At 35.2% G+C, this 16,912-nt stretch overlaps 1 protein-coding gene across 1 annotated transcript in view; it reads right to left on the bottom strand.

Moving 5' to 3' along the window:
• Positions 1 to 1,020: 1,020 nt before the first annotated feature.
• The window catches only part of TRIP11 (thyroid hormone receptor interactor 11), a 37,373-nt gene continuing 21,481 nt past the window's right edge, over positions 1,021 to 16,912 (bottom strand). The window contains exons 13-20 of the mRNA XM_082316957.1: positions 16,330 to 16,493; positions 15,893 to 15,996; positions 15,457 to 15,556; positions 9,389 to 9,470; positions 8,454 to 8,568; positions 7,764 to 7,886; positions 6,309 to 6,456; positions 1,021 to 4,154 (exon numbers count right to left, since the gene is read on the bottom strand). Coding sequence (XP_082173083.1) covers positions 3,946 to 4,154; positions 6,309 to 6,456; positions 7,764 to 7,886; positions 8,454 to 8,568; positions 9,389 to 9,470; positions 15,457 to 15,556; positions 15,893 to 15,996; positions 16,330 to 16,493 — 1,045 coding nt within the window. The 3' untranslated portion in view covers positions 1,021 to 3,945. The remainder of the gene's footprint in view (positions 4,155 to 6,308; positions 6,457 to 7,763; positions 7,887 to 8,453; positions 8,569 to 9,388; positions 9,471 to 15,456; positions 15,557 to 15,892; positions 15,997 to 16,329; positions 16,494 to 16,912) is intronic.

Below are 16,912 nucleotides of genomic sequence, written 5' to 3'. Positions count from 1 at the left end.
AATAAATTCAGCAGTAATGGCACGACACAACAGAAAAAAACTGGAGGCTGGTAATTCTTATATATTATTTTCTAAGAAAGCTAATTTGAAGCTTTCCACCTGCAAGACAACTACTCAAGGCAACAAACTATTAAATTCGGAATGGGGAAAAAAGATCCAAAATAGAACAAATACATATAATGCTTTTAATTCCTCAAGCCCTGCTGCTACCACTGCCATATGTGTATATATATGTATATGTATTTTATATATATTTTTTTTTTAAACATTGACACAAAGTATATAAGTATATTGACACAAAGACTACTTTGGTTTGAATGTTTAGATAAATCAAAGACTTCTCTCTGTTTGAAAGAATGCATGAAGCGGTTATCCCTGCTATTTCCATGGTATACTAATGTCTCTCCGTATTAAACAAATGTTTGTATTTTTTTCTTCAAGTAGGTGACAAAAAAGGAATTTAATTTTATTCTAGTTAAATCTACTCCCAAACTGGAAGTGTTTGGTTAGATGCGACATCAAGTTTACAAGTATGTCTGATTAAATGAGTTGAGAAAATTCTGGAACTTTTATATGATAATGTGGCAATAAAGTCATCAAAACTGGCAGTAAGAAGACATCAAGGCTTAAAATTGCAAAGCTGTCACGAGGTATGTGATCATGTGAAATACTTACAAGGCAAGCATCTTCCATTCTGTCTCTTCTGCTTTATCAATCAGTCACTGCTATATATATTCCAGGTAGCCTGCCTTATTAGTAACTATTTATGCAAAATGGGTCAAGAAAATGAATAAGAAGCAATAATAAAATGAAGGCTGGGAACTGACATTTGGTAAAAAAGAAAAAAAAAAAAATCTTTCTACACTGGTCACTATAATGTGACAAATTATATGGTTGTGACTAACTGGTTTAATGCAGGAGAGTTTAATTAAAAAAAAAAAAACCAAAACAAAAAACACCCCACCCCCCCCCGCATTCTTTTACAGTAACAATTAGAAAGATCAACCAGTTACTTCCTTCTCTTTGCATAGAATGCAGGATGAGCAAAGAATATAAAAAAATGAAAGAGTCTAAAGAGGACAACAGAAAATCCTAACCCTTATTTTTCCCCCTTACATCAAATTTGCAAAATTAATTCCTTACTAGAATTCTGTTAACCTTACCACTAAAGATAACTGACAGCTTGTTAGATCAAAACTAGGAGGACCATGCTCTTTTTTCCTTGCAAAAGCAAGATGAAAGAGAACAATTAAGTTAAATGAAGAATGAAAATTTTCAACTACTGCACCTGCTCACAAATTCCACAGAGAATTTTTTTCCCCCTGCTGCTGTGTGAAAGACCCACACAATTAACAGGATAGACTACAGGAGTCACATACTTACATGTGGGAAACTGGTAAGGTAAATATATATGAAACAGTTATCAAGCACAAAGTAAACACAGAAGAAAAATTAGAGGAAAAAAATATATCCGCTAATCTTTCAATAAAAACAAATCTTGAGGGTTTATAATAGTCTGTGAAACAGTGTAAGAAAGAAAATAGAAACAAGGCAATGAAGTTGTTCTATACTTTTCAGTGGGAAACCACTGCCTGGAACAGAGAGCACATTTGATTTCTAACAAAGCAACAAACTCCACCAACGCAGTTGTGGAATAAGCCCTAGAACAGAAACCTCTAAGCCATGGGGATTTTCTCCATAGTTCAACAGACCTCCTAGGACTTAAGGACTGAAGTCTCTCATCTCTCTCCTGTAGAGGATTTTCTTCTCTCCGAAGTAGCTTAATGAGGAACTCTGAAGTTCTTCAATACCTTTGCTTGGTTTTATATTTCCCTTCTCAGACTCATAGCTTACTGTATAAATGGAGCTGATTTACAGCATGCAGAAACAAATGGTCTTACCATGTTTTATTTATTGGCAATTATAAAGCTTCCTGGAAGAGAAACAAGTACATATTAAGTTCTCTGCAATTAAAGAAAAAATTTGCACCAAAAAGTTAAGATCTGCTCAGTTAGTATATTCAGAGGATAGTGAGCAGCATGAGTCCATTTGTAATTTATAATATATGTCACGTAATTTTTAAAAACTAAACATTTCCTTCTGCTTTGGCTCACCAAAAGCAATTTTATTCTGAAGCAGCTATATATCCTTAAATAGACATGACTACAAGAACAAGAGAGACTGCACAGAAGCCATCTGATTTCAGTTTTCTTTATATTTGTTATAGAAAAAAAAAGGTACCTATTCCAGTCCAGTTTAAATGAAGATGTACATTTGAAGTACCAAACTGAAATGTTCTCAGCTGAGGTAATTTCAAATTCTCATTACATTTATCACGTAATGCAGAATTTACTTTGGTATACTATGTGTGGCTGCTATCCTTTCAGAAATCAAACTGCCAAATTAATTACCTTGTCTATAATGGAGTAAAAAAATTTAAAATAAAAATTCAATATGGTCAATCCACTTCCAAATTCACGTAAGTCTTCCATGAAACATTAATATACTGCAGAAAAGGGACTCAAGCAGTTCTTAAGGTAAATATAGTAATTAAAAAAAAAAACCACCAACTTTGCTAGATTTCAAGGCAACAAAAGAAATTCACTATTTGACCTCTACATAAATAAATGCAAAGATTTCTTGCATTATTTTGGTTGATTCTGTACAAGTTTCAGTAATTAATTTTATTTAAATATAACTCTTACAGCAATTTAATCCAGGATCTTAATGAAAATGAGAAGTAAAGGTTGACAGTTCTAATATAGAACTTGCACAACAGTTACCTTAACACTGACTAAACAAGGAATGGCATATAAAAAGATTTAGAAATTACACATTTTAAACTGAAGATGTTTTATCTCAGATTCACTATGAAGATGACTTTTATCCTTTAGTATGCAACTTCATTCTTTACCTGCCAAACAAAGTGTACAAGTTATCACAGCAAAATTTACACAATAATTGACTTTGGCCTTGGTCTTACAAAGACCTATTTACATATTTGAGATAAGTAAGCATCTTCTTCCCTTTAAATTCTATACATGTGTTCAAGCTTTACGCCTATATTTAGATCTACAAAATCCTGCAAGATAAAAAGTCTCTCAAATATACATCTTAGATCATTAGAGTACAGTGTCTTTATATGTGTGAACCTATCTTTTGCTAAATTACCCACTGTTCATCACATGGACAGCTCTAGAAAATGAAGCACTCACTTCCACAGTTAAATCCTTGGTGCTGATGTGTTTGACTTGAAAGCAGCTATTAGTCGGGGGGGGCAGATAAAATCAGTGTGCAGAAAGAGATTAGCATTCCTCAAATTGCCCCCAAATGTGGCCAATCCTGTAAAAAAGAGATACATGTCCTAGCGTACATTAAGTACATACCATAAATCGTGTGTGGGAAGACTGCAGCTGCTCAATAACCACACTCCCACATGCTCACCGTCTTATTCTTTGGAGTTTGTGTCATTAACTGAACAACTCAACTAAGACCAATTTTGGCTGGAGATTTTTTTTTTTTTAAATGCTGATTCTAGAAGGCCCACTGACAATGGCAGATCATTTTAATGGAAAAATGGATCTCAACACCAAGGAGTTAACGCTGTCTATGCATAACTGAAACAACTCAGAGTATAACTAAGGTTTAAAAATCCTTCCATTTGTCTTGTGACAATCTAGCAACAACATAGATTTTTTTTTTTTTTTTCTCAGTTTAAGATTTAACCCACACCCAAAATGAATGCCTGCTATAAAGGCAGCAGTTACTCATGCTACCATTAGAATTTGCAAAGCACTGGTTAGTTTGTAATTAAAAGAAAATCAAGGTACAATTGCAAACAAGTACATGACTTTTTACACAAGGCCTCATTGTGGTAAATTATATACGGCATAGTGTTCTCATTTTCCTTAAAGTGCTATCATCATCATATTGATACAAGATCATCTACTGTTTTAGGAGGTCTTTTAGTACAGCACCAGCACTGGCATCAGGGGACACTGGCAGTGGTGTAAAAGTAGGCAATGCATCAGAAATAGGTTTCATAAGCAGATGTCCAGAACTACTAGCAGGTGTTATGAGAGGCACTGCTGCAGATCGAGGTGCTAAAAATGGATTTGTATCTGGTCTTCTGCTCATTCCCGAGACTGCAGAATCTGTAATGTAAAAAAAAAAAAAAAAAAAAAAACCAAAACCCAACAACAAAAACACTTTGTTAGAAAGCATTCACAAGTCTACCCAATTTTAAAGCATTTGTTCACAAACAAGTTCTAAAATTGCCTATCACTTTTGCAACATGAAAATCCTATCTTCTTGCCATGGACTGTGGGTGCTCTCAAAGACTTTCATTCTCTCTGTCTTCTCTCATCTTGGATCTCATCTGCGACTGCTTCTTTTGCTAAACAATTCCTATGTCTACACTTCAGACCACCAGTTACAAGACTGACTTAAAGATTAGGGCACTCCCAGAACCTGCCAACCATATTGTGCTTGTTGGCAGCTGAAATTCATTAACAGCTCAGGCTACCCCAAAAAAACCTATACATCTCCATGACAGGCAACAGGAACACCCTTTGCCAAGGTTCACTTTATGCATGCACTGTCAATGTCAGACATGAACTATCTGTCACGTTGACGCCAGCACTATGCAAAGGCATAAATGCCCTTGCGCACGCACTACGATGCAGCAGACAGGTAGGTTTCCCACCCCATGGCGTATTGGCACAGCTTCCCCAGGGTCAGCCCCAAGAAAACCCCTGTAAATAAGCATAACGGACAGTGAGTCACAATTTAGTCTTGAGACAAAACTTAATGTTTGCCCATTAGTCAAATTCTAACAAAATTTTAGTTTTAATAAAGTATTAATAAACTACTTTTTTTTAATCTAACAATTGACTTGCCCTTCCTCACCTTCCCCCATCAAATCCTCACTCAGCTCCAGATGTAACCTGTTCTCAAGGTTCCTACACCAGATGGAGAGCACAAACTAAACTGACATTTCCATATGATACTAACTGTTTGGATAGGGGATTTCATTCCGATTTTTTTAGTTTTAAAAAAGGTCTTTCATCATGTAAACATCCTAATTCTCATAAATGCATTCCTGTGTGGATATTATACTGACATTTGTGTCCAGCACTTAAAAGCTGCTACTATATGGTTTATTTCTAGGAACAAAAAACTTAAAGCACCCAAACAATTAAAGGGATATATATAATGGGTGTCTAGTTTTACAAGCCAGCAATTTAGCTCCTGAATGGATAAAAGGAATCAAGAATTTAGTTCTTCCAGACAAGGAAATTGTTTTTGGTTTGTTCCCCCTCCCCCCCAAGTAAAATAGGTACTTTACCTATTATATTACTGTTATACTACAAGGAAGAAGAGTAAAAAGAAAATTAAACTTAATTTAGGTTTATTAAAAAATAAATAAATACTGCTTTCAGAGATAAACTGGTATTTCACAGTAGACATTTATACTTTGTAACATCTAACTGCTTTAGAGAATTGAAAGAGGGTTTTTTAGCATCTCTCTCTCTGTAGATCTATATAATACACAGGTTTTTGGGGTTGGGTTTTTTTCTTTTTTTTTTTTTGAGTTTACAGTTAAAAGTTTCAATCAAAACAAGCTTCTGCAAATCAGCAGGACTGTATTAAGGTGAAGTCTTAAATGCACTAAAAAAATAAGTACAAACTGGATCAGTTAAACTGAAGATTTGGATCTTACATTACTTAGACAAAAGTGCATTAATTTCAACATGCATAATATAAGCATAATTGTTCTCTGCCTTAGAAAAATCAAAGTTAACGCTCATGCACTGCTTATAGAAATTTCAAATCAGGCCATATACTCAACTGATTTTATTTCAGTCCTCTCTGAGCAACCAGGTTCTAGATACCAGAGAGGCACTACAAGGTTGGTGTTACTTGCATTCTTCACTCAGTGAGACCCAAGCTATCAACAGGGATGCTGAAAATCAGGACTGGGTTCACCGATATACCATATGAGTTGTCTGCACAGCATTTGTTTGGCTCTAACAGGTGCTGTTAAAGCCTTTCCATATCAAAGGGAATTTGGTCCCTCTAATCTTCTGTATTGAGATTTTTGGAAGAGGGGTATAGAAGCAGTGGGAAGGAGGAGTGGGGGAAGAAGAAAAAAAGAGAAAAAAAAGTTGGAAATTGGGGCGGGGGGGCAGAAATCAAATTGATAGTTCACAAGTGAGGAAGCACAGAATCATTGAGATCCCCTTGAAAATTCTACTTTTATTTATTTGTGTTCTGCGTAAAGATTCAAATTTTCCTTCAAATGTTACCTTGCATTTGACTGTTGGATGGAGTACTGCTAGCTTTACCAGCTCCTGCTGCTCCTAAAGGTTTCATATCATGAACAGAGAGCTTGGGTGGAGGAAGGCTTGGGCAAGATTCTGTTTCAAGGAATTTCACAAACAACTCTGAAAAAGACTACAAGAGGCTACTAGTTATTATATTTTACTGATGCTCTGTTGAAAAGTATGTAAGTTAAAAATACATACATACATAAAACAAAAAGCTGTCAACAGCCTCCAAAGAATTTTGTACTGGTACTTAGTACTAAGTACTTAGTACTTGGTACTAAGTAGTCCTTAGTGAGTGACAATTAAATTTATTTTCAAAATACAGTTTTTTGTTGTCTCAGTAAGTGGTATTTATGTGAAATTGATAAACTCTAAACACAACACACATACTTCCACCATGGTTCCATTATTGATTTAAGCCAATTGTTTCAAGAATCCCATGCTGCTACTGACATCACAGTATTTCTTGTGTCCATGCTCAAGCAAATCACTCCTCCAGAAACACATAAAACTTAAACATTTCTCTTAAAACCCATTGCTTGCTTTATTTGACAAAAAGTCTTGCATAAAGGAAGCATGGAACGATTACGGTGTCAGTAGCATCACAAGGTAAAATTTTGCTTAGTAAAGACTGTATTATATATACAAAAGCATTAATTTTCCTCTTTTATGTCCGTAGTTAATCAGACCACAATCCTCTGGTGGTCTAAGTGCCTGCATTATTTTAGTGGGCAAAAACCAACCCTACACTTCAAGATAATTTACAGGAATCAATTCTCAACATGTTTTTCTAGCTCAATGAGCAAAACACCAAAGTTAATCCAAAAAGCCCAATCCCTCAGTGCTCTATCCTTGAGTGCATTTTTACTGGTCTGCAAAATGGAAAGTTCCATAGATTAACTGCTCCCATGGACCATGCTATGAGAACTGTTGCTTTACAGTATTTGAAAGCTTAAAATATCAACTTTATATGCTGTACATAAGAGGCACTAGCTGCAGCAGCTCAGAAATCTTTTCAAATGAAATTCAAAGGACATATGGGAACACAGTCATCAAAATACGGTGTCATGGTCTTCTACACTGTTGAGTATTGCAGAATTCCAGAATCCCACATTTATTTAACCTCCAGCACTGTCTATCTGCAAGATAAAGTCCGTACTATAAGTAGTCAGTGATCCTAGGAACCAGTGGAACAGTAATTGGATTTCTGCATTAGCCCAACACTTAGTATTGTACAATTTTCATCAATGCCTACATACTTATTTAGTGCAGAAAAAAAACCTCATGCCAAAGCAGTTGCACAAAAACAAATAATGCAAGATACAGCAGCATCAGTAAATGAAGCTCAATATACTGATAAACCAAACATCAGCATTAATACACTACTGCCCCATTTTTCCACTCAAACATAGAGAATGTACAATTAATTCTTACGCTATTAAAAATGTTCTGATAAGTTGGCCTCAAAGGTGTACTAGGGACACTCTTTGACCCAGCTCCTCCACCAAGCCAGCCAGTCACCCATCTTGTAACTCCTCTTTGGTCTTCAGATAATAACTAGAAAGTATTAAAACAAACAAACAAACAAACAAACTTAGGAAACCAAAAATAAAGCAGGAGATAAAAGAAACTGCAACATTGTGCTCACTACATTTATTCACCATAACTATGTGGGAATCCTACAGATAAATAAAAACTTTAATTACTGTTAAAACCTTATTCTTTGCCTCCCAAAGACTGGAAGTCTAAAAACCTGGCTCTTTATTTAAAAATATAAGCCCCACATTCTTCACAATACCTAGAGGTACATATAAAACTGGCTTACTTTCCTGTAACTGACATTAAGCTATTATACACGACAGCACAAAGTTAAATCCCTTCCTTTCTGCATTAGCATTCCTCAGCAAAATGAGATCTGGTCTATTAAAATAATGTTATCAAAAGATTCCATTAAGATCAGCATGTCCTGCATAAAAAATTAATTCAGATGACAGAACAAAAAAAACATACTTTCCCTACCAGAAGTGCCAGGACAGGCACATTTAGTTTGGCAGCAAGTCATTCTATTTTCAGGTAAGGATACCGCAAATAAAAAAAGAAGTCTAGTTTTCTGCAAAGTATTACCTGATCAAGTTCTTCCTTTTTTATTCCCAAGATACTTCCCATTAACCTTAACACTTCAGGACGTTTATTTTTTGGAGTATGAAAATGTCCAACAAAGAGATTTCTCATCAGGAGCCTGCAGAACAAAGGAAGCTTGTTATACAATCTGCTTTTGTGTAACAGTTGATATTGTAATATCAATGCATGTATTCCTCAAACTCTCGCCTAATTTACAATAATCGGAATAAACAAATCTAGTACAAGGAACTAAAAGGGTACCTCACCAATTTCCTTCCCGTACAAGTTATAACATTTCTTATACAGTAAGTGTCAATTTGGACAGTACTAGAAATATTGTATGCAGTAAAGTGAAACTGAATTGTACACGAGCAAGTTTTGATAGCAGTACTACAATCAGGGAAAATGTTTATTCCAAGATCTTGACTCAGGAGAGTGTTTAAACAGATACTTATGTGCAGTCCCAAATCAAGACCTAAGAAAGAGGACAGGGGAACCCATTTGCCTATCCCCGTTTCAGATCTAATGGGTAAAGAGAAGAAAAAAAAAAAAAAAAAAAGACCAAGGAAGAGAGATTTACACAACATCCAGGTGATGCTAGCTACATGAAAGGCCTTGCTGTTCACACCTTAGACATTATAACAGACGTTCACTAAGAACTTTTATCTGCATTTGCAGAGCTCATCCTATTGAAGTGCGCTTCTACTTAAGAAACACATCAGTAATCCAAATTTACATACATATTGGTTTTACTAATCAAAATTACTATTTACAACCACCAAGCAACTCAAAAATGTCAAAACAATCAAAGTATAATTACAAGATCACATACGGAAGCCCAGTTCTGCACTACTCTTTCAACCGTGTTAGTAATATATCTGTACATTGTGAGGAATAAAAACCGAAAATGTATACCAAGTCTTTCATTAAAGACTTACTTGTCCACTTTTCCTTCTGTGCTGTTCATAAGATTCATTAGTTTATTTTGTACATCTTCTAACATTTCTCTTCTGATCTCACCTATAAAATGTTATGTCACAGTAAATAAACAAAAATTGAAGCTTTGTTGCAAAACATTAATAATATACGTTTTAAAATAAAAATATCCTAATATTGTTATGGTGCTCTTGTTTAAAGAAACAAAATCAGCTTGATTTTTTTATTAAAAAAGTGTCAACTTAATAAGTGATTGTTATTTGAAATCATAAGCTAAAATTTCTGGAATGATAATGCTAAAATACAGGAACACACAGAAAATAAATCAATTGCAGAACGTCTGATTAAATGCTCTGTTCCACCTAGATAATACAGAACTGGAAAGAAATTCTTGATCAAGGTCTATAGTCCTGTGGTGGCAATCTTTTTCATAATCTGACCAACCTGCACATTGGCATCAGGTCTTTTGATCTCAGTACTTAACCTCAAATATTTCCTAAACCCAGCTATTCTTCATACTCTACTATCAGATTGCTAAAGCCTTGAAGTACTAAGGAGTTCTCCAGTCTCCCAGGAGAATTACTGGCTAGCAGAGCAACATCAGTAACTTGTTGTGGGTCTCTTCTTTTAGGACCTTTCCTGCTCCTGTTAACTGATGCAAGCTCTTGAAACAGCACACTGGGACACACTAATGCATCCTAGAACCACTGCTATGCTTCATGATTCAGTATACTGGCTAGAAAGGCTCTGTGGAGATTAATGCAAGATTCCCCATACTTCTGTGAATACAAACATTCAGATAAAAATAGCAGAGATTAAATGCCACAGCTACCACGAACCAAAGACAAAACTGAGAGGAAAATAGCAAGCATTTTCAGTCAGGCATCATGGCCTGCAAATTAAGTGAATAGGCCAGTACTATAAGTTAATTAAGATGAGGTTGTCTAGGAGTGTGCTAGGAGTCACTACACAATTGTCTGCCTTTTTTTGCACACTGGCTCCAAGTTCTGGTACTGTTCTGTAGCGGCTGCAATGAAATGGGTTCATCTAGGATATCACATCACTGATAAAGATATTCTTGGCCTACACAAAGGACCCTATTTTTCCTCTCCACAAACCCGAAACAGGAACTACTAGAAGAGTAAGAGAGGAGTTTAGATTCTGCATTCACTAGTGCTATAACTTTTCAGCTTTCTGAAATTCTTGACCTTAATCAATGATTTATCTACTATCTACACACTTGAGCCTCACGACATCAGAGTGTTTAATGAGGGAGATAGAAATGTAGTAGTGCATTTCATTCAAAGGAGCCATGGCATGATATTGTTATATTCACTCTTGCCCAGTCATTTCACAGCACCAACTTCTCTACAATTCTAAAATTCCACTAACACAAATTACTTGTTAGCTCAAATACAGAATATACCCAATTACCTCAATCATTCTGTGTCAGTAACTCAGGCTTCCTTTGACCTCCCACAAAACTCAAAAATAAAGCTCATAATAAAGAAAAAAAATATCCTAAAAATTTTACTTGCCATATATATTTTACAACAATCTGACTGTAAGGAAACAAGGCACAAAGTTTTCTCTTTATAAAAACTCAGATATACCAGAAACTGGATAAAAGTATCTGATGTTCAGGTCTACACAAGTTTGTACAAAACACACAGAGTAAAAACTGCTAGAAAAACTTATCACACTTAAATCTCCAAACACAGGATTTAAGAACACTGGCAGTAAAATGTTCTCAGACAAGAAAACAAATAATTACAAGGTACAAATAATTCTCAGAAGATAAACTACAAAAGTCTTCACTTCAAGACAGCAAAAATATAATTTTTCACCAAACTGGAGTTCTGCAAGATAGTACCTTTGAAGTTACTTTTTTTCCTAATAAAAGTACAAGTAAGTCTTAGTCACGCACAAAAGCTTGACAAATGTATTGTAACATGGACTGTCCATGTGAAGACCAACTCTACCCTACAGTTATATAAGCAGAAACAATGAGCTTTTTCTCCTCTCCCTCTATAAGGTTGAATGCTTATCTCCAATCCTATGGAAAAACTGCCGATCAACTTAATTTCCCTACCATCTTAACACTTCTTGGGCTCCTGCTAATTAAAAGTGCTTCATTTAAAAAACAAAACAAAACCCACAAAAGATACACTTCTCTTGTATCTATCTTGCCGTTAATTTCTAAAAAGCCTCAACACCTTTGTAAGAAAAGTGACTTATAAATTTTTATACCCTTCAAATCATCTGGGATGCATGAAAAACATTACACTAGTTTCCACATGATTTTCAATCTTTAATAAATGCATGCCACAACTATGTTGACACAACATTGTTCTTAATTAACACCAATAACTCCATAAGATCCCACACACTTTCCTTATATATACATCAAAGAGCTAGGCTGTGAAATTAATACAACATAATATGTCCTGTTCAAATACTCCACGTCTTTACATTAAAATTCATATTTGTGAAGTAAAATGTTTGAGAGTACAGAGTAGAACAAACTAACTAGTGTCATGCTGGGTAAGTTCTTATTCAAGGAACATAAGAATTAAGCTCCTTATTCAAAATAAGTTAAAAACCAAACAAAATTATACATATTATACAACAATGTATCTTGTAACAACTACATCCATATGCACTGAAATCCATTCCAATAATGTGACTGCTCTTCAGCACTCCCCTCTCTCTCAAAACACCAGGGTGAGGCACAGGAGAATTAATCCATGGTTTCAAGGTTTAAACTTACTTAAAATTATGCTACTCTGTAAATGTGGTTAAATAAGACCCGAATACTTGAAGGAAAACATTTGCAATATAATTATGGAATGATAACAGTTGTAGGAGCATACATGGAAGTCGAGTTGTTATTTGGGTCTCCACAGAGTAAAAGGGAATTAAAAAAGTTAAACTACTAATGCCACAAAAAGACAAACAAAGAGCACTGAAAACGAGTTTCAAGTAAATCTCATGCTGTTGCTGTTGCTCTACAAAGCAAGACAATTGCAAGTTTCCTTTTCAATTTTTATTCACGATGAATTTTAAAACAAATGTATTAACAATTCAAATGAAATGTTACTGTTGTTTTCTATTTTTTCCTGGCAAAAAGATTTTATATCAAAGAGGACCAATTTTGAAGGACGGCTACACAGCTATATTCCATCCACAGTGACTATGCAACTCTATCATTAAACATACTTTTTAAATGGAATATTTCCTTCTAAAATAGAATCTTACAGTTGAAAAGGATTTAAACACATTCTTCGTGTGTATGAAAAGACTGAATAACAAAAAAGACCTGAGCCAAAATTCAGCATGGACTGCTGTAAACCAGACATTTACAACAGTTTCCAATAATTTGTTAACCATTTATGGCAATCCAGAAAACTGCATCTGGTACATCTTATACTTTTCCCTTAAAATCACTTCTCCTGCCAAAAAAATCCATAAAGAAATCCTTCAAAAGATTTGGCCAACAAAACTGTGTCTGGGAATGTATTTGGCCAATTTTCAATAAGACATTATATGTTTTCTTGTGTAAATAAAGAAAACTGAGTGCCTCTTTTTTTTTTTTCAATAAAAATTATGACTTATTCTACAACAACATTAAAGTGCCGTTTCCTTTATGCAACAATTCCTTTTTTAACAAGTAAATCGCTTGCCAATACAAGATAGCTTGATAAAATACTGAGATTCAGTTTTGTGTCAAATTTCAAACCCCTCCTGCTTTCATATACAAAGGTTCGCAATCAAAATTAACCAGTAATGAAGAGCTCCCCATTTGGGAGTGCTATATTTGCCTGTGCCAAAGTTAATTTCAATCCAGGGTGTCTGAAAACTTTTGCTGTGAACTTCTGTAGTGAGACAGAGATATACAGATCAGTCAATTCAAAAACAAATCAGTATTTAGTTGTACATTTATGTAGCAGCTTGAAATGTAATTTAGCTTGTAAAACTCATATGTGTGCTCAGGGACCACTCCTATGACGCCCACTTGGATGCCAAATTGCACTTAGACACAACTAAATTTAAGTAAGTACACATTCAATTACATAGTAGAAGAGTTGTAACTTTTTTGTAGAGATCTTGCTGAAATTGTGAAGACTTTCAAATGACTTTTCACACCAACTATCTGATCATAAGCAAGTATGCTTTAAGAAAATATTATGTATTTCAAGAGTAAGACAAATTATAATTTAAAAATGAATAGCAATAATTAGTTGTATATGTTCAGAGCAAGAGTTACCACTGCATCCAACAGAGATGATGTTCCAGGTCTCCCTCCAGCAAGCCTTAATTAAAGGCATTCACCCAAAAATTTCCCACAGATATAGGAGAAAAAACCAAGAAGAGCTGTTAAAGTAACCACAGAGAGTGAGCAAACCTCTGTTCTTCAAGCTCCCTTTCTAGAGCCACTTCAGGGACCAATCACAAGTTTTCCTCTGATTTTAGATTTACTCCCTGTGCTTAGTGAAAGCCTGACCAAAACAGGATGCTGCAGTAATAGCAAAATATGGTGACACACAGAAATAAAAAGGGAAAGACAAATTAGGACTTAGTTGGGAAAATGGAGGAGGAAAAGACAGATGAAGACAATAAGAAAAAGAAAAAAGCCTAATATTCCCTCAGCAGTCGGTACTGTTAGTAAGTTCACCCATATCAGAACCGTCATGCAACTAGACACAGAGAAGTCACTTTCCTTCTTGGTTCAACATTGCAGACAAAATTACAAGTCAGGCCTGAGATGTAAGTACAGAAATCCAGCAAAATTATTATTAGTCCTAAGTCCTGCTTTAGCTAATGCTATGACTCCTTTCTCATGAAAACTAAAATTAATGCAGTAATGAAAGAAAAAAAAGTGACCTTGTTACCCATATAGCTATTTTGTCACCTCGAAGTGAGTTGCTGAGCTTACAAATTTTACTGATGTTTGATATTCAAATACATCGTATAGAAGTTACCCTTCATTTTTTCCATTTGATTAGACTAAATAGCATAAGGCCATAAAACAGAAATACATTGAAATTATACCAGTTTTTAGTAAAAGGTTATTCTGCCTTTTCAGGCTTTCCTACAGTTTTAATGCTAAACGTGTTTATGAAAGAGAAGGCTATGCATCTCTTATGGAATTCATGTTTCAGTGATGCCAGAAGGAGGGAAACAAACAAACAAAAAAAAACCCAAAACCACACCCCAAAACATTCACAGAATCACAAAATCAAAGAAACATTTATGTTGGAAGGGACCTCCAGATCATCTAGTCCAACCCCTCTGCTCAAGCAAGGTCATCTACAACAGGCTGTCCCAGACCATGGCCAGCTGGGTTTTGAATATCTCCGTGGATGGACACTCCACATCTCTGGGCAACCTATTCTAATGTTTGACTACCCTCACCATAAATATTCTTCCTTTTCAAAACTGTTTCTTCTGGCAAATTCCTCTACCATCTGGCCAAGTTTTTTCTTCAAATCCAAAGTAACGACATTCATCAAATATTAGAGTACTTAATCTGAGAACAATATGAAAGGCATCTTTCTAAATATGAGGAATCAGGAAGCTTATTTGAAATGAGATCTAAAAACACAATCTAAAGATATGCCCAAGACCTTCCACATAATCTCTTCAGACAGTCTCACATCCGTGCAAGAGCTGCTCCCTCTACATCTCTTACCAACTGCACACCCTTTCTCTCTACATCACTGTATTCCTGTGTCTATGTCAAATATGGTTGGTACTTACTTTGGAAAATCTGACAACATCTGGTATTTCACAAACTTTTTAAAAAGAGACTTACACAGCTAAATGAAGGGCTTTGGTATTTAGGGGAGAAAAAACCCCAGCTACTACAGGGCTTTCTTTTGAGAAAGATCCCTAACGGAAGGTAAACATACTTTTTCAAATTTGCTTTATAAACAAGGAAGTCCTCAAAAGGTGGCACAGAATTACTCTTTTCCTTATAGGAGATGAATTTTGGTAAGTTTCTAGGAATACTACATGGCCTCCTCAGCTGCTTGGAATGTCTTAAGCAGAGATAAAAAAATGTAGTTACCTTCTTTCTTAAGCTCTTCAATCTGCTCCTCTTTGATGTCGAGCTGCTCTGTAAGCCTTGATGCTGCATCCAGTGCAGCATTTGCCTCTCCTAAACTCTCCTGAATAGATGGCAGGAAAGGGAAAAATAGAGAAGCAAGGGAGTTCACTATCACAATTACACTAATACCACACAGATCAAACATAACAGAGACTTCAATCACTTGTTCTTTAGAATAACTGGATTGTAAACGTCCTCAGAAAATGGATGGTCAGCAGAGGAATGCTACTTTGCTGACCTTCTGTTAGTGCCCCCCTCTCTTCCAAGGAAGAGAGAATAATTACATAACTTAATATATTCTTAGACAGTAACACTTAACACGGCAGTTAAAAACCAAAAAATTCAGTCAAGAATTAGCATTCAGTTTCACAGGGTTCAACTTCATTATTCAGCCCACCTGCAGTGATACAACTTTTTCTTCTAAGTTTTCTGCTTTTTTCCTCCATTCTGCAGTCTGTTTTTGGTGTTTCTCCAGCTCTGCTGAATACATAGCTTTTTCTTCTAAAGGGTTAAAAATACAAAACAAAACAAAAAAAATCTTGATTCACAACAGGTAACTCTTTTTAGGATACGCAATTGCAAAACCTCAGCATTATCATATCTGGTCTTCATGAGGTAGAGACGGAATTCAAATTTCATAAATGGGATATTGACCGTCAGTTTTCACAGGGCCAGAATTGGTTTTGTAAGTTTTTAAAAGGACAACACATTCTTAAATTCAAGCTATCAAAAACAAAACCAGGTAACTAATACTTGAAAAGCACCAAAATATGGTTAACTATCCCAGCTGAAAAACACTTGTTGGAATCTTTGCTATTTCTTGACAAAACTTACCCTGTTGGAATTGCTCTAGTACCATCTGCAGGTTGGCCAGTGACAATGCATACTGCTTCACTTGGTCCTGTGAGATGGTGAGCTGTAGCACACTTTCATCTCTCTGCTTGGAAACCAGGTTTAACTGCTCTTGCAAAGATTCAACTTGCAGACTAGCTTGATGACTTAATGAAAATAAAATATATTATTTATGAAGACAATAACAGAAGTCATCACAGAGAAAATTAAATCCCAGCAAAAATAGCCTACCTTTAATTTTTCAGCTCAATTTATAAAAATGAAGGCAATTTTTTTTCCTGATTCCTTTAAAAAAAAAAAAAACAAACAACCCAACCTAACAACAGATTTTAAATAAGTCTGGTAATAAAATTTTGGCAATCAAAAAAACCTACTTTTTTTGAAGTGCGTTAGAAAAAGAAAAAAATCTTTGTTGTTCATTATTGTAACAGTATCTTTACCAAAAAAAGAATCCATACCTTGCTAATTGTCTGCTTCAATTACTACATGAATCAATAGGTCTTTCTACCAATTTTTACTTTTAAAGCCAGTCTCCAAGGACGCAGTATATCTTGCTCCATACTGA

The sequence above is a fragment of the Platalea leucorodia genome (genome assembly GCF_965183815.1).
Source record: "Platalea leucorodia genome assembly, chromosome: 7".
Classification (NCBI taxonomy): domain Eukaryota; kingdom Metazoa; phylum Chordata; class Aves; order Pelecaniformes; family Threskiornithidae; genus Platalea; species Platalea leucorodia.
This window is presented reverse-complemented; position numbering and strand designations above follow the sequence as displayed.